The sequence below is a fragment of the Xyrauchen texanus genome, chromosome 9 (genome assembly GCF_025860055.1).
Source record: "Xyrauchen texanus isolate HMW12.3.18 chromosome 9, RBS_HiC_50CHRs, whole genome shotgun sequence".
NCBI classification, from domain to species: domain Eukaryota; kingdom Metazoa; phylum Chordata; class Actinopteri; order Cypriniformes; family Catostomidae; genus Xyrauchen; species Xyrauchen texanus.
This window is the reverse complement of record NC_068284.1, coordinates 23,206,771-23,231,765: the sequence shown is the minus strand read 5'-3', so window position 1 is coordinate 23,231,765 and position 24,995 is coordinate 23,206,771. Positions and strand designations below refer to the sequence as shown.

The following is a 24,995-nucleotide window of genomic DNA, read 5'->3' as shown; positions in this document are numbered from 1 at the left end:
GGAGGAAACAGGCAGACAAGTATCTATAGCCACAGTAAAACAAGTCCTATATCGACATAACCTGAAAGGCTGCTCAGCGAGAAAGAAGCCACTGCTCCAAAACTGCCAGAAAAAAGTCAGACTTCAGTTTGCAAGTGCTCATTGGGGACGAAGATCTTACTTTTTTGAGAAATGTCCTCAGGTCTGGTGAAACAAAAATTTAACCGTTTGGCCATAATGACCATCGTTATGTTCGGAGGAAAAAGGGTGAGGCTTGCAAGCCAAAGAACACCATCCCAACCGGGAAGCATGAGGGTGGAAGCATCGTGTTTTGGGGGTGCTTTGCTGTGGGACTGGTGTACTTCACAAAATAGCTGGTATCATGAGGAAGGAAAATTATGTGGATATTTTGAAGCAATATCTCAAGACATCAGCCAGGAAGTTAAAGCCCATCACAAATGGGTCTTCCAAATGGACAATGACCCCAAGCACACCTCCAAAGTTGTGGCAAAATGGCTTAAGGACAACAATGTCAAGGTATTGGAGTGACCATCACAAAGTCCTGACCTCAATCCGATAGAAAATTTGTGGGCAGAACTGAAAAGCATGTGCGAGCAAGAAGGCCTACAAACCAGACTCAGTTACACCAGTTCTGTCAGGAGGAATTGGACAAAATTCCAGCAACTTATTGTGAGAAGCTTGTGGAAGGCTACCCAAAACATTTGACTGAAGTTAAACAATGAAATGGCAATGCTACCAAATACTAACAAAGTGTATGTAAACTTCAGACCCACTGGGAATGTGATGAAAGAAATAAAATCTGAAATATATAATTCTCTCTACTATTATTCTGACATTTCACATTCTTAAAATAAAGTAGTGTTCCTAACTGACATGAGACAGGGATTGTTTTAAATGTCAGGAACTGTGAAAAACTGATTATAAATGTATGTGGCTAAGGTGTATGTAAACTTCTTTAACTGTAGTCTCACCACTTCATTTTTGTGTGCATGTAAGTTTGTGTGTGAGAGAGTGGGTGTGTATGTTTTACACTCTGGATGTTTTATAGAGTCACTCCTTAATTTCTTTGAGTGTTTTTTCTACATTGTGGCTGACTTATAGATTGTAATTTACAAAACCCACCAAAAACTGCTCTGCATTATGGCCTTTCCCATTCATTTCCTATTGCTGGTCAATTTTGACCGCAAAGGAAAAAGTTGTTGCTTTTTTATGACCATTTATACCTGTAGTTTTTTTTTTGTGTGTTTGTGTACATATAGCAAGTGGGAGCAAAGTCACCAAGTCTTGTACTTATCAGATAAAGGAAGCCATTTTTATTAAATCAGAAAAATCGATTCTGGTAAAAAATGACAAAGTAATAGAAGGGTTAAAACACAAACTTCTTTTGTTTTCCGCATTAGAAATAAAGTCATATGGGTTTGGAATGACATAGGGATGAGTGAATTATGATTTTTAAGAATTCGAGAATTTTCATTTTTAATATGGCACAAGAGTTTCATGGACTTGTAATACTTTTGAGTCACTATCAACCACCTTTGTATCGAAAAGACAGACTGGGATATTCATTAATACATATCTTTTTGACTTCCACATAAGAAAGCCATAAGGGTTTGGAATGACATGACGCAAGCAGAATTTAAATTTTTGGGTGTACTATAACTATAATGAGTACATGCATACCATTTATCTTGGGTTAAGGCAAATTTTCAGTTAAGGAGTAATTAATCGTTGTTGAAAGCTAAACAAAATATATCCAGATGAGTCATGCCAAATGTGTCAAGTATAGCAGATTGTTAAGCATTAGGTAATATGGTATTTCTCAACATTTGCCCATGACTGTGTGTGAGTAATGCCCTGGCCCTTTTGTGTAAATACATACAGTAAGCCAAACTAATCCTTCATCCCCCTTATTCATTTTGTATCATGAAACTTAGGACATTGCTACAAATGGGATTTCCCAAGTTCTATGCCAGCAAGCTTGATTTCACCAAATAATTTAACTACATTCTCTGCAACAAAAAGTGACCTCAGACTCCGTGAGCGAGGCCGGAAATGTGAGGGATGTCCATCCTCATCTGCCACACTGTCGGAGCTCCTGAAATGCTTGAAGAGGCGATGGAGGTCATCTGGGGTGGGCTGGGAGGGGAGCTGGTGTAGGAGCTCCTGTGAGGAGGAGGAAGACTAATGCAAGAGAGAGAAAAACAATTTGCATAGCAAGATTTAGACAACAAATCACATTAAAGTGTGGCTATTGTGAAGAACTAAAAAACTGTCTCCCTAACAATGTTTCAAAATAAAATACATTATTTGGTTAAACTTCAGTATCCTTTTTTCCTTGACCTATGCACAGGAAGAAAAAGAAAATCAGCACAGCAAGGCAGGGCACATGAGAGTATACAGAGATGTTCATCCTTGATGTCAATTTATAGGCGAACCCAGAAGTCTTTCGCTATGTTTATTCCTGCATAGAGAATTACTAGGCGGCCGCCTCCGTCAAATTTCGTGCCACCTCCGGCTGTCTACCAAACTCTGGTGGGTGTCTTCATGGAAAACACTAACAAATGTTGCATTTGGTGGATTGTCAATAATAATAAAATAATTCCTTTGTCGAATAGTCGCTTGATGTCATTTAACGTAACATGAGATCATATAGAACTAAAATGATGACGCAAGACAAGAGGAGTGCTGAAGCTCGAGTGTCTGATAGAAACACAGATCACAGCTTGGCGATATATCTTTATTTCATCCTTAATTAAAGTTCATATAATACAGGAGCATGACATGTAAATAAGCACAAACTCCAAAACTGTCATTCTCTGTGCGGTCAGAGCCGCTTCAACCAGTCGTGGAAGAGACCCAATCTGAGCGGAAGTCGAGACCGGGAGAGATTTAAAGAGTCGCTGGGTGATGCACACTCTAACACGGAAACGCTCATCTCTCACCCCCGCTGTCTGCAGCTCGCAACGTGTTGCATCATTGATGAGATCATCATGAAAAGATCAATCTTATGTGAAAAATAACACTAAAATTATAACAAAAACACACACATATATACATATATATATGTGTGTGTTTTGGATAGACATGATTGACAAATGCTTATGAATAATACTCTTATGGTTAAAAATGTTTACAGTGTTCAGTGACTAAAATGTAAATATGACTAAATGCTACTAAAATGTCAACAGTTTTCATTGACTTAAACTACATTAAAATGCCCAGACTTTGTCAACTAAAACTTGACAAAAAAAATAAATAAATCAGATAAGGTTGACTAAATGTGATAAAAACTAAAAAGGGCATTTGACACAGGACCAAGACTAAAACTAAATTAATTAACAGCTGACAAAATGAACACTAGTATTCAGTTGCCAGGTCATTAGGAGTGTATTAACAAACATTCTCTACTGCCAATAGAAATACTGTTCAATAAAGGGTGTTCCCTCTTTAGTCCACTTAAACAGATACAGACTAAATAAATAAAACAAATACAGTAAAACATACAGTGGAGGGGAAATTTTACATTGTATATGTTCACTGTGTACCGTTTTTGTCCACTTTGTGATAGGGTCTCAGCCCACTTTTCACTATTATTTTTTGGAAGGCAATAATAAGTTATGAAGAAATTTTATGGAAATTCTTACAATAGTATATTTATGTACTAATTTGATGTGCTAATTTACATTTGCATAGCTATGCGGTCTGGATAAACCCATAAGCCTTTATTTTGATGGAACGCTGATGGAAAACTTTTGTTTGTAGTCGACAATTACATTTTACTACAGAAAAATGCAGCAAAGCATATCTGGAACTAAGCAAATGTGCAATTAGTGATTCCAGAGCGCTGTAAATATAATGTACTCAGCTCAATAGCCTCACATGTGCTTTGAGTATGTGTAATACACCCAGGGTTGGGAGGGTTACTTTTGAATATATTCCACTTCAGATTACAGAAAACATGCTGTAAAATGTCATTCATAAAATATTCTGTTAGATTACTCAAGATCAGTAACGTATTCTAAATACTTTGAATTAATTCTTCAGCATTGGTACATTTTTTCACTTGTTTTGACTATAAAAACTCAGTAAAGCCAGTACAGTAGGACAAAATACACATTAAAAATACATTCGCTGAAAAACCTGAATATGTTATGCAATGTTGTTTCTAAAACAAGATAAATCAAATATTTTTATAGAAAACAATACAAAAACTATTATCAGGAATTTGATTTCTGCCCTAATATCAAAGGTCTTACTAGAAAAAAATAAATTATGATGCAACATGAATTTTCTTGATAAACAAATATGATCGTGCCTGGTGACATGTGCATGTAAAATGGCTAGAAATAGCATTTAAGCTTGGCGTAAAGCTGACAATTTACACAAGGTTTACTTCTATTTCTTCTCTCCAAACTAACCTTAAAAAAATTATTCTCTGTCTGCTCGTATGAATGTAACACATCAAAAGAAAGTGTTTCACCGCTGTTCAAATGCACTTTTGATCACATAATTTATATGTATACATTTTTCCATCTGAAAGGACTAAATATTAAATGAAACAAATAACAATAAAATGCAAAGTAATCTCTTCAGTAATCAAAATACTTTTTGAAATGAGGGCGTGCAGACCATTTAATTAAACCGTAGCCTTTACAGTTTGATAATCGGACGTCGTCATATCGTGATTTAGATTTTATTTAAACTAATTGTTCAGCACTAGTTTAAAGTTACAAATAAAAAGCTGGGGGGCCTGAGTAGCTTAGCGAGTATTGACATACCACAAATGCTGTCAATTAAGACAAACTTGTATTGAATCCGGAATGTTCCTTTAAAAATCCCAATATATTAACTGCTGTGAGCAACCGAGCATTACCCAACATTACCAAACCTGTAGTTATAGCTGAACTGTGCACTTGTTTTAGTTTGAACACCCCCTTCTTAATATGCATAGACAGCTATAAGTAAGCTTTTGGGAGGTTGATTTCCCAGAAGTGAAAACACTATATAATGGCGCTATCAAAACATTGCTTTGTCTGTTTGAGTATCGTGACCAACACAACAATGGTACGGGTTTGGGGTGGAACTATCTGTTTGTCTGACAATGAAAAATGGGGATAGTGTTTGGGAATTAGTGAGACTGTATTTACAATGAGGAAATGAACCTACTGAATGCTTATTTCAAATTTTTGCATTTTAACATTGAAAAATATAAACACTTTAACTTAAAATAAATAGAAGCTATTATTACACGGTAAAGTTGTATTATTTTAACAGACCACTCTCATTCACAAAGCTCAGGTGTGCTGCACCACATGAGGAAATCTAGCATGCTGTGTACTTATCCCTCCCTCTTCCAAATGGCTCCCCTATAATTAGTTAGCACTGTTGTTAAAGTGCATTGCAAGAGCAAAAATAAATAATTTATAAATAACACATTTAAAATAGGCTGAGTTAAAACGGATTATGCTCTTTGCATTGTTTGTATTTATATATAGCCTTCTTTGGTGGAAAAACACAACAGGAAAAAAGGAATTAATGGCCTACGAAATGGAAAACAAAGAGGGTCTTTTCAGAATAAATGAGAGCGTTACACTCACTGAAACGGCAGAGCTGGGTGGATTGGTTCCATATCCAGAGGAGACAGATGCCACAGACCATCTTCGAGTATCTGCTCTAAAATAGGTCAGAAATACAGTAATACACTATCATTCACCAGTAGGTGTCTACATTCAGATCCTCTGGAAAAAAGCATAGGTTATTCCATGGTGGGAAAATACAAACCTTATTTTCAGTCAGTGACAACTGATAAAACATTGACTTAACAGATTTACATGAAGTGCTTGAAATATTTAACATATAGGAGTGGGAATCAGCAGGAACCTGTTGACTGTTTATTTTTAGTGAACTGTCATATACATTATTATGATGTTTTAATCACTTGTTTCTCCATCTGCACTGGAATTTTATGTATTGCACAATTACACTTTCTCAGCTTGTTCTGTTGAGTTTGGATTTTGATTTGAACAGAAAAATAGTCTTGCCTTCTCATTGGCTTTTCATACCTGACCTCTCAAAATTAACTCATAAGAGATTCTTGCAGTGAGAATAACGTAAAATAGCACAATACTTTAATCTACAAACGAATGCATATTTTTGAGCCATAATAAAGAAACAACCAAAAACACATTCAATCTTCGTTGAGCCATACACAGAGGCTAGTGGGGTTCTATCAGTTCAAGCAGTAGAAGCAAGCATTAATAAAAGTGAATGAAGCCTCAGTGCATAATCATGGTAGCCTAAATTAATGAGGCTACATACTGACTACACTATAATTGCGATGACATATGCCAAGCTTCCATTCACCAGCAAAGCCTTGAGGCAGTTGCAGATAACAGACAATCTTATTGGCTATCTAGAAACCTTACCAGCAGATCATTCTCGTTCTTTGCTTCTATACTGATGTTATGAAAGGGCAGGTTAGATGCGTATGTATAAATCTGGACACATCTGTAGTGTAGTGCCTTATTCTGCTTAGCTCTTACCTCCGTATGAATGGGAAGTTGACAGAAGGACTGCTGGAGACATTTCTGGGACTGTCCAGTGAACTGCTGCCTGCAGAAAACAAAGTTTCCATGGTCAACATGCTCATTATGGCTGTTTTGCAGTGTTATTAGATGCCATCGTGAGTCTCTGTTGACTTGTGCTTCTTTTAACAGGCTTTGTTTACACAGTGAAGTTGCTGGCATTGGCATATTCAAACAGTGTGTAAGGCTGTACAAGCATGTTGTGCTTCTGTGTTTATCATCAACCACAGTGTAAATCCAACATCTATCATTATCTTAATTAACAGAGGAGCAAATAGGCATAATTATAGCTACCAGTTGGGAAAGGAAGGGGTGAGAGCGGTCTTGATAGCGTAGGTGAAGGAGCCAGACTTTTCCTTTTGTTCCGGTTACTGTGGAAACAAAAGTTTTATTCTTGTTATTGGCAAAAATACACTGCTTTTCCCAGCCCCCATTCTTAAAAGGGATAGTTCACCCAAAATTTAAATTCTCTCATCATTTACTCACCCTTTTGCCATCCCTGATGTGTATGACTTTTGTCTGCACAACACAAATTAAGATTTTTAGAAGAATATTTCAGCTCTGTAAGTTCATACAATACAAGTGAATGGTGATAAGAGCTCCAAAAATCATATAACGGGCAATGCAGCATAAAATAATCCATACTGCAGTGGTTAAATCCATGTCTTCAGAAGCGATATAATAGTCTTTATACTAATAGTGGTAAAAATAACTTTTTTTTCCACTTTCATTCAATTATTTCACATTCAAAAAGTAAAAGTGGAGATTTATAGTATAAAGGATTACAAATGTATTTGTTTTCTCACCCAGAGTGATTGGGATTCAGAAGACATATATTAAACCACTGGAGTGTGGATTACTTTTATACTGCCTTTGTGATTTTTGGAGCTTCAAAATTGTGGTGACCAATCACTTGCATTGAAAGGACCCGAGTTGAGATATTCTTCTAAAAATCTTCATTTGTGTTCAGCAGAAGAAATAAAGTCATACACATCTGGGACTGCATGAGGGTGAATAAATGATGAGAGAATTTTCATTTTTGGATTAACTATTCCTTTAATAGAGTCATTTATAGGGATGCATGTTTAATGGGCTTAATTACTAGAACACAACACAACACCTTTGGGTTTACAACCACACTTCCAATAGTTGATGTGTTTCCTCAAAGACAAAATTCTATAGTTTAATTCAATCAACCATACATGCCTTTAGTTCATGTGAACAAGTCTGTGGAAATAATCAATGAGATTACAATATGTTGCCTCTTGACTTTAAGCTGTTGCAAACTAGAAGACACAAATATCTTAACTTTGATAAAGTTTAATATAACGCGTATAACTTGGAAAAATAGCCCCAGGCCTTAAAACGGTTGACTACCGATTACTATTGTGTATACTATATAAACTTTACTTTTTAGAGAATAAAGACTTCTAACCGAAATGCAACCATGAACCAGTCATCGCACACCTGATATAGCAATATGACGACGGGTAAATTGTATATAAACTGTAAAAACTGAACAAGAGCCTTCAACCGCCAACGCAGGACAATGAGTCGCAGACGCTCAAGCACCAACATGGGCCACGTTTACTATCGGAAACAAAAATGGGCAGGGTGGGAAAACAGTATACGCTGTCGACAACGGGCTAGGGGAATTTATAAAGCAGTTATTGAGAACAGTACAGTAGTTTCTTAGAGATTCTAACGCACATTTTACTTTATCAAGAAAACTAGCATTTCTATCTCTCAGTTGTGCCACCACCCCAAGCTGGACCGAGTTAGGAATTCACGGAACAAACTCGATGGCGAATAAATAAAAACAAACATTCATAAATGTAATTCAACTTCTCGTTACCTTTTGGGTCGTTTGACTAAGCCTCCTGAAACGAACTGACTTTTGTAACTCGGGCACACGGTCCAGTAATTCCGCTCTGACATGGTATCGGTGTGTACGTCTTCTTTACGCCCAAAGTTAAAAAATCTTTATAGCCGATAAACAACATTGTGAAGAGAAAAAGCAGTGAAGTCTAATGAATTTCCCAAAAAATCTCCATGTCGACCCAGACTCCATTGCGTGCTATACTGGGGAGTAGACAGAAAGCGCCTTAAGTAAAACAACGCGGATGCCATCATCGCATTATTTTTTCCACAAGTGACACATTGCCACATTGTTTTGAAAATGCCATCGTCTGTTTACACTGAAGCGCTGTCACAGCGCCAGACAGAGATTGTTCATCGAAGAGGATAGTCTCGTGGGATTAAATATACACCAACGCAACTGTAACGATTACAAGTTAAGGACAACAATAAAAGAAAAGCTGGTGTAAGGAGTGGAGGAAGTTGTCATAGAGTCCGACTGAAAAAAGGGTCATGGTCCCGGGCCACTGAACCCGCCTCCTTTAGTGTCCCATCATAGTTAAGTACTTTTCATTTTCCAGAAATATTCATAAGGTTTATAATAATAGTGTCAAAAGTCCCAAACGTTTAGACCTTTCTTTTGCATGGCTTCAAGACAACTTCTATAATGAGCATTGATATGGTAAATTCAGACATTATTAAAGGGATAGTTCATCCAAAAATTTAAATTCTCTCATAATTTACTCACCCTCATGCCATCCCAGATGTGTATTACTTTTCATCTTTTGCTGAAGGCAAACAAATATTTTTTGAATAAATCTTCAGCTCTGTATGTCCATACAATGCAAGTGAATGGTGGCCAGACCTTTCAAGCTCCAAAATTCACATACATGCCACATAAAAGTAATCCATATGACTCAAGTGGTTAAATCCATGTCGTCAGAAGCAATATAATAATGTGGGTGAGAAACAGATCAATATTTAAAGGTGCTGTAAGCAATTTTATTCGTTCTACTTCCAAGAGACTGAGCCACTGAATTACCCACAAAATATTTGCGTTCAGCAGAAGAAAGAAAGTCATAAACATCTGGGATAGAATGAGAGAATTTTCAATTTTGGATGAACAATCCCTTTAATGATTAATTCCAATGATTAGATGGGATTTCCTAGTGCTCTGTGTTGTATGAATGTATGACAATATCACTACTTATATAACAGTTAGTTCTGGTCCTTGAATCTGTTTGGATAAGTGGTGTTCCTAGTGCAGTCCAACAGCACTGGGGCGCTTAGGTTTTTGTATCATTCCACTTCTTCATGTTCGTGGCTTTCCAAATAGTGGTGGGAATTTTGTTTCATTATTAATTTTGATTTAATTCACTAATTTGTTCAGTGACCATTTGTGTAGATTGCATATTCACTCCAGCAGGTGGCGATAAATGAGCAGAGTAAGTCATTGAGCATGTTGAAATGCACGTTCATACACTGATTATGCTTAATAAGCCGACAACTGGAGTGGTCATGTAAACGCAATAAACCGCATTCCTTTATCGGCGTAAAGGACATAAATGGCTTATGAATAACCCAATCAACACGGGTAGATTTTTACGTTTTAGACTTTTTCAGTTCTGTCCACAAATTTTCTATAGGATTGAGGTCAGGGCTTTGTGATGGCCACTCAATACCATGATGTTTTTGTGCTTAAGACATTTTGCAACAACTTTGGAGGTATGCTTGGGGTTATTGTCCATTAAGGAAGACCCATTTGCGACCATGCTTTAACATCTTGGCTGATGTCTTAAGATATTGGTACAGTATATCCAAATAATTTTCTTTCCTCATGATGCCATCTATTTTGTGAAGTATACCAGTCCCTCTTGCAGCAAAGCACCCCCACAACATGAGCACCCTCATGCTTCATGTTTGGGATGGTGTTCTTCGACTTGCAAGCCTCACCCTTTTTCTTCCAAACATAACGATGGTCATGAGCCAAACAGTTACATTTTAGTTTCATTAGATCTGAGTTTTTTTCTTCATCAAAACAGAATTTAAGATTTTTACGATTTCATTTTAGGCCTCCTCCTTTAAACAATGCAAGTGAATGTACTCTATTTTTTGAAGGTCTAGAATCCATATTTAGGGTGCATCAAAATAATCCTCAAATGTTCGCTTCCATATATCTCTGTGACATGCGCTCATGAGAGGGATGACATAAGGTCCTTGGTAAGGTCACACGTGGAGGAGGAGGCAGGAAGCGTGACATAGTTTAAGAGGAGTGCTGTACAAAAGTTTAATTGTCTTTGCTGTAGATTTGTATTTGTATAAGTGTATTGTTCAAAATGGTAATTTGGTGTGTGTATCTTGGATGCTTCAACCTTGAGAAACCCCAAAAATATGCACACTGGGAATTTTTTTTACTTTTCATTGATAGCCAATATGATCCTTATCGATTGAAGCTCTGGACTATTGCTCTGAACTTGGATATCTGTACACCCCATTCTCTCAAATATGTGTGTGCAGTGAACATTTTGCCCCTGAGGATTTCAGACCATCGAAAGAAACAAAGGGTCGATATCTGAATTCATTGGTTGTGCCCATGCTGTTTTTCCAGTGAACTCCGGTATGTGTGAAAACATTGTCATTGTCACACCTCCATCGGGCTCTTCACCTGCCTCAGCGCTCCGCTCCTCATCACCTGATTTTTAATTCACCGCACCTGCACTCAATTCACTCACTCATCACTGCCTGCATAAATAAGTTTGTGAAGCTTCTCTTCTTTGTGATATCTCCTGTACCAATGATCTCACTGTGTGAACCCTGTAACTCTCAGTAAATGCTCTCGCACTTGTTTTCACCAATTACAACTTGTGTGGCTTGAATTCCTGACAGTCATATAGCCTATATATTTCTGCTAAAGAAAAAGCACAAGTAGATAACGCAATGGCATTTCTCTGAAATAAAGGATGGTTATTTACTGCAGTCATGTTTTTATTATCATTTGGAAATTATTTTTTTTATTTTATATTGTTTTGAAATTATTTTGGACTGTTTTGGTTTGTGAATGGCCCATGGTCTGTGGTCTGTGCAAGTTATTCTTGTAAACAATAACAAAACAGAGATGTATGGAAGCGAACATTTGTAGTTAAAAAGTATAGAAGTATTGCTTTGTTTCTAAAAATAATCAATTGTTTGGGTTCAGAAGAACTTTATTTGTCGACTGGAGTCGTGTGGATTATTTTGATGCAACCTAAATATGCATTTTAGAACGTAAAAAAATGGAGTACATTCACTTGCATTGGAGGAGGCCTGAAATTAAATCCTAAAAATCTTAAATTCAGTTTTGCTGAAGAAACAAACTCATCTTGGATGGCCTGAGGGTGAGTAAATTATCAGTAAATGTTCATTTTTGGGTGAACTATTCCTTTAACTTAGTGGATGTAAACTTCTGACCCACTGGAATTGTGATATAGTCCATTTGAAACAATCTGTCTGTAAACAATTGTTGGAAAAATGATGTGTGTCACGCACAAAGTTTGCTAATATTAAATCTGTGGAATGGTTAAAAATTTGTTTTATGACTTCAATCTAAGGGTATGTAAACTTCTGACTTAAACTGTATATACGGCTCATTGTATCATTGACTCAACTGATTCGTTAAAAATACAGAAGCAGCATCCGAATATCCATAATTCCCTACTATAATATGCAAAAAACAGTATGCCAATGTAGTAGTTTGAATCCTCAGTATTCATAAAACAGTAAGCAAGAAATACCCAGAATGCCTAATATTCTCAGCAAGATTCTGAAGTGTGGATCAATTTGACACTTAACTATCCCATAATCCCTCAGGAGCTGAGAAGTCACGTTCAAAATACTGGATTTAAAAGAACGGCAGTATACCGTAAATCAGACTTCTCTTTTCAACTGTAAGCGAAAAGCATATAAAGGCAGCATTAAAGTAATCCACATAACTCAAGTGGTTAAATCTTTATCTCCAGAGGCAATATGATAAGTTTGGGTGAAAAACAGATCAATAATTAAGTCCTTTTTTTACTATAAATCTCTACTTTCACATTCTTCTTTTTTTGTTTTTGGCTATTCACATTATTTATGCATATCGCCACCTACCGGGAAGGGAGGAGGATTTATAGTTTAAAAAAAAAGGACTTAAATATGAATCTGTTTCTCACCCACACCTATCATATCACTTCTGAAGACATTGATTTAGCCACTGGAGTCATGTGGATTACTTTTATGCTGCCATTATGTGCTTTTGGAAATTCAAACTTCTGGCCAACATTCACTTGCATTGTATGGACTTACAGAGCTGACATATTCTTCTAAAAATCTTTGAGTTCAACAGAATAAATCTGTGATGGCATGAGGGTGAGTAAATGATGAGAATGTTTTCATTTTTTTTATTTTATTGGGTGAACTATCCCTTTAAATGGTGTTTGTTTAACAAAACCAGACTAGATTATTTCCGCAGTTGTTGTTATTACATCATATATTTAGGTCACGGTTCAATACCAATCGGTTCAATAGTTCAGTCCCTGGATGAAGTATATCCAGAATGTATTCCTACTCACATGCATACCTAAAGAACATACTTTGGCTTCTTTTGGAGCTATTTTTGCTGGCAGAGAAAAAAATGCAATCATAAACTGCACAATTTTTGTCTGAAACATAATTTTTTTTTAATATTATTTAATTGTTTGTTGTATTGTTGTATAAAATAAATATAACTTAAATATAAATATTTGATATTAATATTGTTGGCATTACCTGCTTTTAAAAACTATGTTATTAAATACAGTAAATTATGCAAACTGTTCACAACTGAATTTCGTTTGGTTTATGTGTGGCTGGAGTACATGAATTTAAGTTGCCTATGAAACTTAAAATTGGTAGGAAAAAAAAAACATTTTCAATGAAAGAAGTGAGAGAGTAAGAAGCTTTTATTGTACTTACATATTTCCTCTCCGTGGAAGACTCAGCTCCTTCTGGAAAGTAATAAAGATTGAGTTGATTTAAATAACAAATGTCATGTGTAAAATATACTATACTCTTGTTGTCTGAAACGGTCTGAGCTATTTTATTCTATTTTACTGCCCCCAAATGTGCTTCAATCGAGCATCCATTATTATTGCAATTAAAGGATGAGGAACGGGAGACTTGGATCTCAAGAGATTCAGCAAGCTAATTCAGACTCTCTCAACAATAGTCATACTTTGAATGTTAACAGCGTCACTGCTGATCTTTGTGACTTTGCTTTTAAATTTACTTTAAACTACAATACATTTTTAATATAGAAGTTCGAAAACAAAAACAAACCTTAAGAACCACTTAGAAGCTCAATGCCAAGGCTAATGAATGCTTCACTTTCAAACATCATTAGTGTTTTCCAATTCAATGAACTAACAGAAATGTTACACAGCAAGTGAGAATGGAGCAAGTTTTTGTATGAATGTCAGTGTTTCCAGTATTGTTATTGACTTAAATGCTGTTGAATCTCTATATATTAAGCTAAAGCCTCACAAAATTCTTCAGCAGTTGCCACGTTCCTCTTCATTTTAAACAATTTTGTTTTCAACCCTTTGGCTGTGTCATTGGGTTGACCCACTGGGTATAGTGTACTGTATAATCCTAATTATAGAAGAATGCAAAAGTTTCTTTTGAATAGCTTAGCTTATTGGGAAACAAAATAGGCAAATAGGGGCATCGCCATTTTGTAGAGTAAGTGTAAGTAGTATGATTACACTGAAAATGCCATCAAGGGTGCCATGAACTGTTCTAAGGGGGATATGCAAGATACGATTATGGGCCCTGGCAGATAATTGTTTTTTTCTTTTGAATGTGGTATTTTTACAAGCAAATAAAATAATTTCTATTTGTGGTAAAATTAGATTCACTAAATATACAACAATAATTGTGTCTGCATTGTCAACCATTTGTTTCACTGATAACTGTCTTCTAGCATCTTGTTGCATGCGTGTAAACAGCAAAAACACTAATAAAGCTCAGATTTTTTCACATTCGATCTGAGTCACTTCCAAATGTGGTTTTAAATCAGATACATATCCAATGTCTGGGCATCTGACCTGCGTCTAAATGCACAAATCTTGTCATATTTCTGACTTGAAAATATGCTAAAACAAAATTTTCGTTTAAACCTGTGCATGTACAGTATAACAACGTTATTCTGGAGATACTAGATGTCAAGCAATTGTGAAATGTCAAGCACACCTTTTCACTGAGGACACAATTCATATCAGAAAGTTTTACAACACCCTGCCAGGTGCCCCGATCCAGAGTAAAATAAACTGAAATGAATCCATTTGTTTGCACCGCTGCTACCAGGTGTCTATAAAGTAACTTAATCCATTCAATAAAAGTATTCCCGAACCTGTACATTTCCAAAATCTTAAAAAAATAATCCCATACTACCATATCAAATGCATTTTCAGCAAATGACATGGCAGCGACTGGAGTCTGATCATTAGCCACTGATCACATGATATTGATGAAATACCTAATGTTATCAGAAGAGCTACAGCTCCCAATAAACCCCACCTGATCTATATTAGAGATGTCATAAATGTAGTTAATCGGTCAAATCCAGAATTTTTGACAAAAATGTAATGTCTAGCTGGATCAGGGAAATTGGATGGTAACTCTTACACTCACTTGGATCTTTGCCCTTTTTAAGAATCAGGCTGATCCAGGCTTGTGTCATGGTTGGTGTAAGCTTTCATGCTTAATGTTTCCGAATAAACTTCAAACAAATGTGGAGCCAATTCCGTAGTATAAGATCTAAAAAATTCAGCGGCAACTCACCACACACCCCACCGAGAACGAACCACATTATAGCAACCACAAGGAGGTTACCCCATGTGACTCTACCCTCCCTAGCAACTGGGAGTCAATTTGGTTGCTTAGGAGACCTGGATGGAGTCACTCAGCACGCCCTGGGATTCAAACTAGCAAACTCCAGTGGTGGTAGCCAGCGTCTTTACCACTAAACTGCCCAGGCCCCCTCTTCCACAGAAGACCTTAAATTTGAATCTTTGGCTCTGACAGCATACTGCCCAGTAACAGTTTTTTTCAGCAGGGCACTTTCCAGTGGCTCAAACAGGGCATTAAGTATTTGGGCATTTTATTCCCTGCTAATTAGTGTGATTTAGTTAGAGTTCATTTCGACCCTTTAATAAAAAGATTTTTGAGTGATGTGGGCAGGTGGGCTTCATTACGTTTATCTTTGATTGGGAAGTTTAATGTTATTAAAATGTATTGTATTCCAAAATTCAACTACCTGCTACAATCTCTTTTAATTTTAACTTATCTCTAATAAGTTTAATACTCAATCTTTAAACACATCTTGAGATACCTTAGATCACATTTGCACTCCAAGTGTTTTGAACGCAAGAACGTAACGCATGTTTGTGTTGTTCTGCCTACTGAAGTGTTTTCTTCACTGTATAAACTGTGTGTTGCTCACACAGCTGAAATTTCACTTACTGCCTTCTGGAGTAAACAGGTGATACTACAAGCTTGCATATCTCAGGAATCTTCCTTATTCCTATATATGAGCCACTCCCTGGTTATGTATTGAATAGGATGTCCTTGCCCCTATTTCACCATTGCAAAGCCTTTCTATCAAACGAACCGGAGAAGTTACACCCCATTATCTTGCATTTGCACGTGTTATTTAATTCAGACATTTATTTAAATGTTGCCTCAAGCATATGTCTGAACCCTAAATTAGGTATTAAGATGTCCCCTTTCTGTTGGTCAGAGTGGATTGTGGGGGGTTGCTACAATCGTCTTGACATCGTCAAAGGCATCAGTTTTTGGCGATCACTCTGACCATCGTCAATCCCCAAGATCATCATCTGTCGGCAATGTAAAATTCTCTCAATAAATTAACAAAATGTTCAGACAGTCTCCTTGCTGGTTTTTCTGACACATTCAGGATCATTACAGCTTTTGCTGGTGTCGCTGCGGCTCGCTTCCTGCATGCGCTTGTAAAATGTATATTTTAAAGGCTCATTATTACAGTTTAGCATTTCTCTGTAATGTAGAACAGTGTTAGCAATGTTACTTATAACATTCTTTCTCAGCCCTGGAACTCAAACCATTTTCTGATGCCCCCCCAAAAAATATTTTGGTCGGGGGCAGCCCTATAAATTTCATATTAATTTAAACATTTTGTTAACTACATACAAAGCTTTAAATGGTCTAGCTCCGCAGTTCTCAAGTGACCATCTGCCACGCTATATTCAAACATGTTCATTCCGATCGCAAAATTCTGGCCTGATAATAGTTCCTAAAATAACAAAATTCACAAAAGGAGATAGATAATTTTCCTATTTGGCTCCTAAACTATGGAATTGTCTCCCTAACACTGTTCGGGATGCAGACACACTCACTCAGTTTAAGTCTAGACTAAAGACTAGCCAGGCATACACCTAATTTATCCCATGAACTCTCAGTTAGGCTGCTTTAGTTAGGTCTACTGGAATTCTAAGTTCTATAACTGCAAAAAAATGTATGGCATCTACGCTAATATTATTCTATTTGTTTCCCTGTCTCAACCTGGGGATTCATATCACTTCAGTCTATTACGATGGACTTGAGGTGATGAACTGATAGCAACTTCAACCATAAGACATGGGATACTTCAAATGCCACTGCCTTAACCATGGATTTAGCGTAGACCTCACTGAAATTAACTGCAGGTTGAACTGCGATGAACCTCACTGATCTCTGCTTGCATCACCTTGTACCATGATGGACTACACTCTTAAAATTGAATACATAGACTTTTATTTGACAATTATTTGCCAACAAAAGCCTTCATCGGCCAACTGACAAAGGACAACTCATCTATGTGAAATTCTGCAGTTAATCCAGGCTGAACTTCAAAGACATTAGTCATTAATCTTACAGTTCATACATAATCTTTGTATAAACACTGGCCCTTAACACATAGTTTACAAATTTTAAACCATGACCTGCGGTGCACATAAATAACTAATATTTGCATTATATTCATGCTGGTTAGCCAGAGGGGAACTAGCCCCCACATTGAGCCTGGTTACTCCAAAGGTCATTTTTCTCCATTAACCAACATCTTATGGAGTTTTGTGTATCTTGCCACAGTCACTTTCTGCTTGCTCACTGGGGTTATTAATACAATTATTATGTAATTATTTAATAATTTATTTTATACACAATTTACAATCATATTTAATCAAACTACACAATGATGTCTCCAAGACTTTATAGATATTACAGTTTTCATTTTCTATTAATGCATATGTAAAGCTGTTTGAAACTATGTTTGTTGTGAAAAGCGCTATACAAATAAAAATGTCTTGACTTAGTCACCCCGTACTATCTTCCTCTAATATCTGAAGGAGGAAGTGACCATCACATCAGTAAAGACATTACTGAGATCCAAAGCTCGACCCTATGGACATTGCTAATACCCTTCTGCTTTTGAATATAAATTTGCCAACACTACTGTTCGTCTTGTTTGAAAAGGGGTAGCAGTTGCTTGACGCTTAGAGTGGGCTGGTGTGTTCCAAGGCGACTGTCAATGTAGTGTACTGTGTCACTCTGAATGCAAAAGTGTCTGTGTAAATGACCAATTACAAAGGCTGTTTTGTTTCCTCTCCAGGGTTTTGCTGCATCCGAAAACGTAGGCAGCTGACTTGCTGCCTAATCAGTAAATAGCTAAACCGACAGTGTGAATGAATGGAACTCTTAATGAAACTGGTCTTAGAACAGTTTGAAAAGCACCTTATTTTCATCCTACCTCCACATACACATTTTCAGACACAGCCATATGTGACTCCTTCCTTAAGGATGTATTTTCTTTTCAAACACCAAGTAGTAGGCTTTTAAAAGTCACAGAGATTTTTGAGTTTAGAGGCCATTGTTTATCCAATACAATTATATTAATTAATCTGTTTTGACCTCACATTTCTGAATAAATAGTTAACTATCTTCAGAGATAATCGTCTGAGTGTCTTCAGAGATCAGTAAGAGACAGAAGTTCATATTGTGATTCAGGTTTACATGCAAATGCATAGCACAAAAAAAATTATAATTAAGGCAAAAATAATATGCAGATTTCACGGGGAGTGTCATGCAACTAGCAATATTAGAAAAGAAGGGAAAGACAAGTCTTTTCATCATAAATAGCTGAACAAATGCCCTAATTGCCATGGCAACTGCTGATAAAACATGTCAAATATAATAGCGTTTGTCAAATTCAATCGTGCATAAAATCAACAGCTGGAAATCATTTTTCAAGGATGTCACGAATAGCAAAAAGTACGAGTTTTATTAATGTATTTTATCAACGTTGAATTAAGGTTCCAATTTAAAGGTGTATAATCCAACCAAGCCAGCGTGTATTTACAAGCGCGCACTCGTCGACTTCTTGCCCCGTTTCTAAACAAGGAATTATTGTACCATCGTCAACGGATTACACGCCATTATACGATTTTGTGTTCAATGTATACAAACGGATGTAAAACGTGTCATTCAATAAATACGTGATTGAAATAAAAATGCACAGTGTATAATAAAAATGACAAAAATATTTGATAAAATACGGCTTTGTCCAGATACATTTATCCACAAATAATAACCCCCTATGTATTCTACTATGCAAACGGAATGCTGCTGTCCGTGTCATCATACGCACTTAGTTCGCTTATTCAGTGATTGTGTCTTACCTGAAGACCACGCCGTCTCAGTATATTTGGCTCATACATTATAAGGGCAATACATTTAGTTGGTTTCCTATGGTTAATTCATCCCATACTGTAGTGATGTATGTCTGGTTCTCATTAGATCCATGGTCACACAGTCTATCCCTGAAACAGCGGGCACTGTGTGCAGTCACCGGACCATATTAGAATGTCTTTGAGCAGCCAATCAAAACACGGATTTGCACACTTGGCGAAAGTGAAATGATTTAGACTGCTGTGCTAAGTATCGTGTACTAGTCAGTAGTCCTATAGTGAGATTCAAGAAAATTTTTGTCTCGTATGTAGTAATACACTTTTCCACTGATTTGCCATGAGCCCCGTTATCTGCAATTGATTATAATTCAGTCATATGTACTATTAATTTTTCTTTAAGGAGCATGGGTATTATTCATTGTTTAAAGTGACAGTTCACCCAAAACTGAAAATTCTCTCGTAATTTCATAATTTCACTCACCCTCATGCCATTCCAGATGTGTGGCTTTCTTTCTTCTGCTGAACACAAACAAAGATTTTTAGAAGAAAATTTCAGCTCTGTAGGTCCATACAATACAAGTGAATGGTGGCCAGACTTTGAAGCTCCAAAAAGCACATATAGGCAGCATAAAAGTAACCAATAAGACTCAAGTGTATAAATGAATGTTTTCAGAAGCAATATGATAGGTGAGGGTGAGAAATAGATCTATATTTGAGTCCCTTTTTTTTCTATAAATTCTCCTCCCAGCCTAGTAGGTGGTGATATGCGCAAAGAATGTGAATTAACATCACAAAAGAAAGTGGAGATTCATAGAAAAACTGACTTAAATATTTTTTAAATAACTTTTTCTTACCCATACCTATCATATCACTTCTGAAAATATGGGTTTAACCACTGGAGACTTATGATTACTTTTATGCTGCCTTTATTTGCTTTTTGACCTTCAAAGATCTGTCCACCATTCTTGCATTGTATGGACCTACAGAGCTGAAATATTCTTCTAAAAATCTTAAAGAAAGAAAGTCATACACCTCTCGGATGGCATGAGGGTGAATTATGAGAGAATTGTCATTTTTGGGTGAACTATCCCTTGACTTATTTATAGGGATTTTATCACCCAGAAAAGATTTATCCACATAAACAAGAAGGATTTTTCTGAAGATCTAAATGGATTACTTGCAGAATTATTGGGTATTTTCCCCCCACTGCTCAGTATGTTTAAGGTTTAGCTACAATTGATAAATGTCAGTATCTATTTGGTAAAACATTTCTGTATGTTACAGAACTATAGTACTTTTTAGCAATCTGGCATGTCACCAAAATAATAATAAATAAATATGTATTGTATTAAGTTAAAGGTATAGTTTACCCAAAAAGGAAAGTTCTGTCATCATTTACTCACCTCATGTTGTTCATGACTTTCTTTCTTCTGTGGAACACAAAAGTAAATAGTTGAAAAAATGTTAATCTCAGTCACCATTCACTTAAATTGCATATTTTGCATAAGTGTAACTTTGCAATGAAAGCGAATTGCGACTAAATTTGAACAATCTGCATAACATTGTGTTCCATGGACGATGGAAAGTCATAAATGTTTGGAACAACATGAGGCGAATAAATGATGACAGCATTATCATTTTTGATTAAACCATCCATTTAAGCTTTGAGTCAACACTAACATTTGCAGAAAATGTATATATGATGTGCTACGTATACTGTATATATTACCAATTGGATATAAATACTGAGCACATCTAAAAATTATTTGGCTTTCTTATTTCAGCACCATTATATTATATAAAAAATGTAGCCGCTCTGCAAATATTATGAAACATCCCCTTTTCCAAAAATATAGTATTATTTGGGCTGTGAGCACTGTTGATCATGTGAGATACCTTCTTTGATTAATTATATTGCCTATCACCAAGTGGCACCACAGTGCTTTGATGTAACAATGTAACATTCATTTCAACAGCATTGCAACACTGCATGCATGAGTCACTCTTTGTTCCTCTCTGCTCTCATTTATAGGAATAGAACACATGGGTGGATCCCAGGTTAATTTATCTCAGTCTTCAGCAGTCTTTAAAGGGATAGTTCACCTCAAAATGAAAATGCTGCCATCATTTACTCATCCTCAAGTTGTTCCAACCCTGAATGACTTTCTTTTGTGGAATACAAAAAAATTCTAGGCAAATGTTAAGCAGAATGGCAGCTTCATTCACCATTATTTTTCATTGTATTGGAAAAAGTTTTTTAGTGTTTTGTGGCAGAAAGAAAGCCATATGGGTTTGGAACAACTTGAGAGTAACTAAAGGATGAAATAATTTTCATTTTGGGGTGAACTTTCCCTTTAAATGGCCAGCAAAATATGAGCTATAGTTTCTAACATCCAAATGTTTTTAATGAATCAGAAAGATTATTTTCGTTGTTCTAGTGCTTGTTTATTTTATTTAGTTATTTGTTGTGGGTAATAGCGGAGAGTGTGTTCTTTACAGTTCACTGCTTTTTGTCCTTTCCTATTATAATGTGTGCCTGACCCACTGTGTTCCTGGACCAAATGCAGGGCTTGTTAGAGTTATTTGAGCATGACTATTATTCACCTACTGCCAGCTGTTTAGGTTATACCCTCTAAGCACTTTCTTGCTTCCCCCTATTTCATAAACAATGTCATGAAAATATAAAATCTAGCAAATGTACACTGTTTAATTTCATAACAAAATCCCATCAAATTAAATTGAGTAAAATTTAACAAAATAAATGTAAAAAATATTTTAAATATATGAATTAAAATATTTTATTATTAAATATTTTATTTAAAGCTTTGTTGGTTCATTTTCATGAAGTCACCAAACTGACAGCAAAAAAGGAATGTCTTATTATGACAGTTGCCGTTATCATGCTATCTCTTTATCATGAACAGCACAGTGGAGAGTTACATCACATGGCGATTTAGGCCTTTATCTGCTGATATCTCATATAATCTGTTGAGCGTGAGAGAACAGATGGACAAACATTTGAATATGTTTTAATTGAGTGTCCTGTCATGCAACTCAGTTGTAAAATTTCAATTGTTGACACCATCATTGACATTTCTTATTATTTATTTATTTATTTATTTATAAACATTTATTAGAGGATCAGCCTCATGAGATGAAACATCTCGTTTTCATGGGGGTCCTCAGTAACATATCCAAGCAATATAGAAAAGTAAAACAACAGAGTAGATACAGTATACAAGATACAAGAAAAACCTAAACACACTCACGACACACACACACACACACTCACGACACACACACACACACGCACACACACACACACACACACACACACACACACACACACACACACACACACACACACACACACACACACACACACACACAAGCTCTCACTATCCCTCCCCTTCACAGAAAGTAAAGTAAATCACAATGGTTCCCAAATTGTGGTATGTATACCACTAAACAATAACACCTTATTTAATCTTAGACTCAGCATGATGGTGCTCTGAAAGTCAAGCATTTTAAGAGTGGTAATAAGTGTGACACAATAATCCCAAAAATAACTGACAAAGTTGACATCACTAGATATGTATTTCTACAAATAAACACATTCATACACCCATAGCTAACATGACACATAATAATGCTAAATCTGAAATATTAGAAACATAGACAAGTATTCTCAAGATGTGTTAACAAAGTAGTTCGAACAGAGGAAAAGATGTAGCTTAGCGGATAAATGCAGGAAGGCTGTTCCAGTCACGAGGGGCTTTAACACAGAAGGCATATTTCCCAATTTCTCTCTTAGCTCTAGGAACAGTAAAGAAGATCTGTTCATTGTGACCTAAGATTATATTGTGAGCTATAAGGCACTAAATATTGCGATAAATAATATGGATATTGAAAGTGAATGCATTTAAATATAAGCTGAAACCAATGAAATTGTCTTCTGGCTGAGGGTGCAAGCCAGGACAGCTGGTCATACATCACACAGTGATGTGTCCTATAGGGGCAGCGAAGGACGAATCGACACAGGCTGTTGTATACCACATCGAGAGAGTGTAGACAAGTGACAGTAGTGTTAGCATATATAATATCTGCATAGTCTAGTATAGGTAGCAGCAACTGGGAGACTATTCTTCTCCTAACCTGAAAATTAAAGCAGTCTATCGATTGATATAATGTTTTAAGACGAAAACTAAGTTTGTTGTTAAGCGTGTGTATATGAGCTTTGAATGAAAGATCATTTTCTAGCCAAACACCGAGATATTTAAATTTTTCAATTAACTCTAAAGGAGAAGAATCCAGAAAATGCAGATTAAGATTATTTCTCTCTTTCTTCTGGAAAAGCATACAGTAAGATTTTGACTTATTGAACAGAATTTTATTGAATGACAGCCAGTGCTGGACAGAATCAAAGTCACACTGTAAGGAATAATTTATGTCAGAAATATTCAAATTGGAGCAATATATAATTGTATCATCTGCATAAAGATGAATGTCACATCCTGAACAGCAGAGTGGCAAGTCATTAATAAAAATGGAAAATAACAAAGGCCCAAGTGAAGAACCCTGGGGTATGCCTTTATCTACACCTATAAAATTCGACTGACTACCCCTGAAGGACACACACTGACTGCGGTGATGGAGATATGAATTAAACCACAGAAGAGATGAACGGGAAAGGCCAATTGCGTATAATTTATCCAGGAGTAGATAATGATCAACTAAATCAAACGCTTTTGTAAGATCTAAGAAGATGGCTCCAGTACTCATATTGTTATCAAAACTAGAGAAAATATCATTCGTAAATTTCAAAAGAGCAGTGGTAGTTGAATAAAGTGTCCTGAAACCTGACTGGCATTGAGATAGTAAATTGTTAACAGAGAGGTAGTTAGATAATTGATTGAAGATAATTTTCTCAAAAATTTTCACAATACTATTAATTATTGAGATAGGTCTGTAATTGTTCATATTTTGAGTGTCTCCTCCTTTATGCAATGGAATGACTTTGGTACACTTCCATGCCAGAGGCACTTCATGGGTTAGAAGTGACAGATTAAAGAGCTCAGCCAACGGAGAAGATATGGCATGTGAAGAAATTTTGATAAACTTACCCTCAATGCCGTCAGGGCCCGGTCCACTGTTAGAGGATAGCTTGCTAATGGCCAGCAGGACATCAGCTGAGCTAGCCTGTCGGAAAGTGAAAGAGCTGTCGTAGGGCTGAGAATTCACAGGATGAAAGAACGTTGACTGTACCTTAGGTGTTTGGGCAAAATGCAAACTGAATGCATTTGAGATAACAGCTGGATCATTAACAGTTGCATTATTAATTATCATGTTACTGCTGGTACTGTTCGACTTGTCAATTAGAATATTCATTTTATTCCAAAATTATAGTTTACTGGAAAGACTGCATAGTCTAACGGTCTGTTACAACAAGGGGGTGACCATACCATTTTGGGGGTGGGGGGACACAGGTGTTGAGGTCACAAATATTATGGTCCTCTTTCGTCCTTTACAATGGTAAAGGTGCTAAATGTAATAATTTTCTGAATAAAGACTTTAACTGAAATATAGGCTCAAAATGTCATCATTTTAGGTTTTAAAATATTTTTTTTTTAAGTTCACACAGTAAAAGACAAACACGGTGTCTGCATTGCTCACCTGTTTCAGCCATCCTTTTTTCTTTTTTGTGCTGTCTCAAAGAAAAGATTAGAATTAGATTTTCTTTTTATCACTGGTCTATTTAGCCAGCAAAAAGAAAATACACAAAATTATTTACTGCCCTCAA

General features: G+C 36.2%; 1 protein-coding gene across 5 annotated transcripts in view; it reads right to left on the bottom strand.

Annotated features, from left to right (window-relative positions):
• Nucleotides 1–19,330, bottom strand: part of mast3a (microtubule associated serine/threonine kinase 3a) — a 42,416-nt gene extending 23,086 nt beyond the window's left edge. Inside the window, exons 1-6 of one of the 5 annotated variants that reach the window (XM_052133784.1) lie at nucleotides 19,187–19,330; nucleotides 13,410–13,441; nucleotides 6,879–6,955; nucleotides 6,543–6,612; nucleotides 5,598–5,673; nucleotides 2,027–2,181 (exon numbers count right to left, since the gene is read on the bottom strand). In XM_052133784.1, coding sequence (XP_051989744.1) covers nucleotides 2,027–2,181; nucleotides 5,598–5,673; nucleotides 6,543–6,612; nucleotides 6,879–6,955; nucleotides 13,410–13,441; nucleotides 19,187–19,225 — 449 coding nt within the window. In that variant the 5' untranslated portion in view covers nucleotides 19,226–19,330. Of the gene's footprint in view, nucleotides 1–2,026; nucleotides 2,182–5,597; nucleotides 5,674–6,542; nucleotides 6,613–6,878; nucleotides 6,956–8,439; nucleotides 8,909–13,409; nucleotides 13,442–19,186 lie in introns of those variants that run through there. The other 4 variants (XM_052133785.1, XM_052133787.1, XM_052133783.1 and 1 more) reach the window with 4 other exon arrangements.
• Between the last annotated feature and the right edge of the window lie 5,665 nt (nucleotides 19,331–24,995).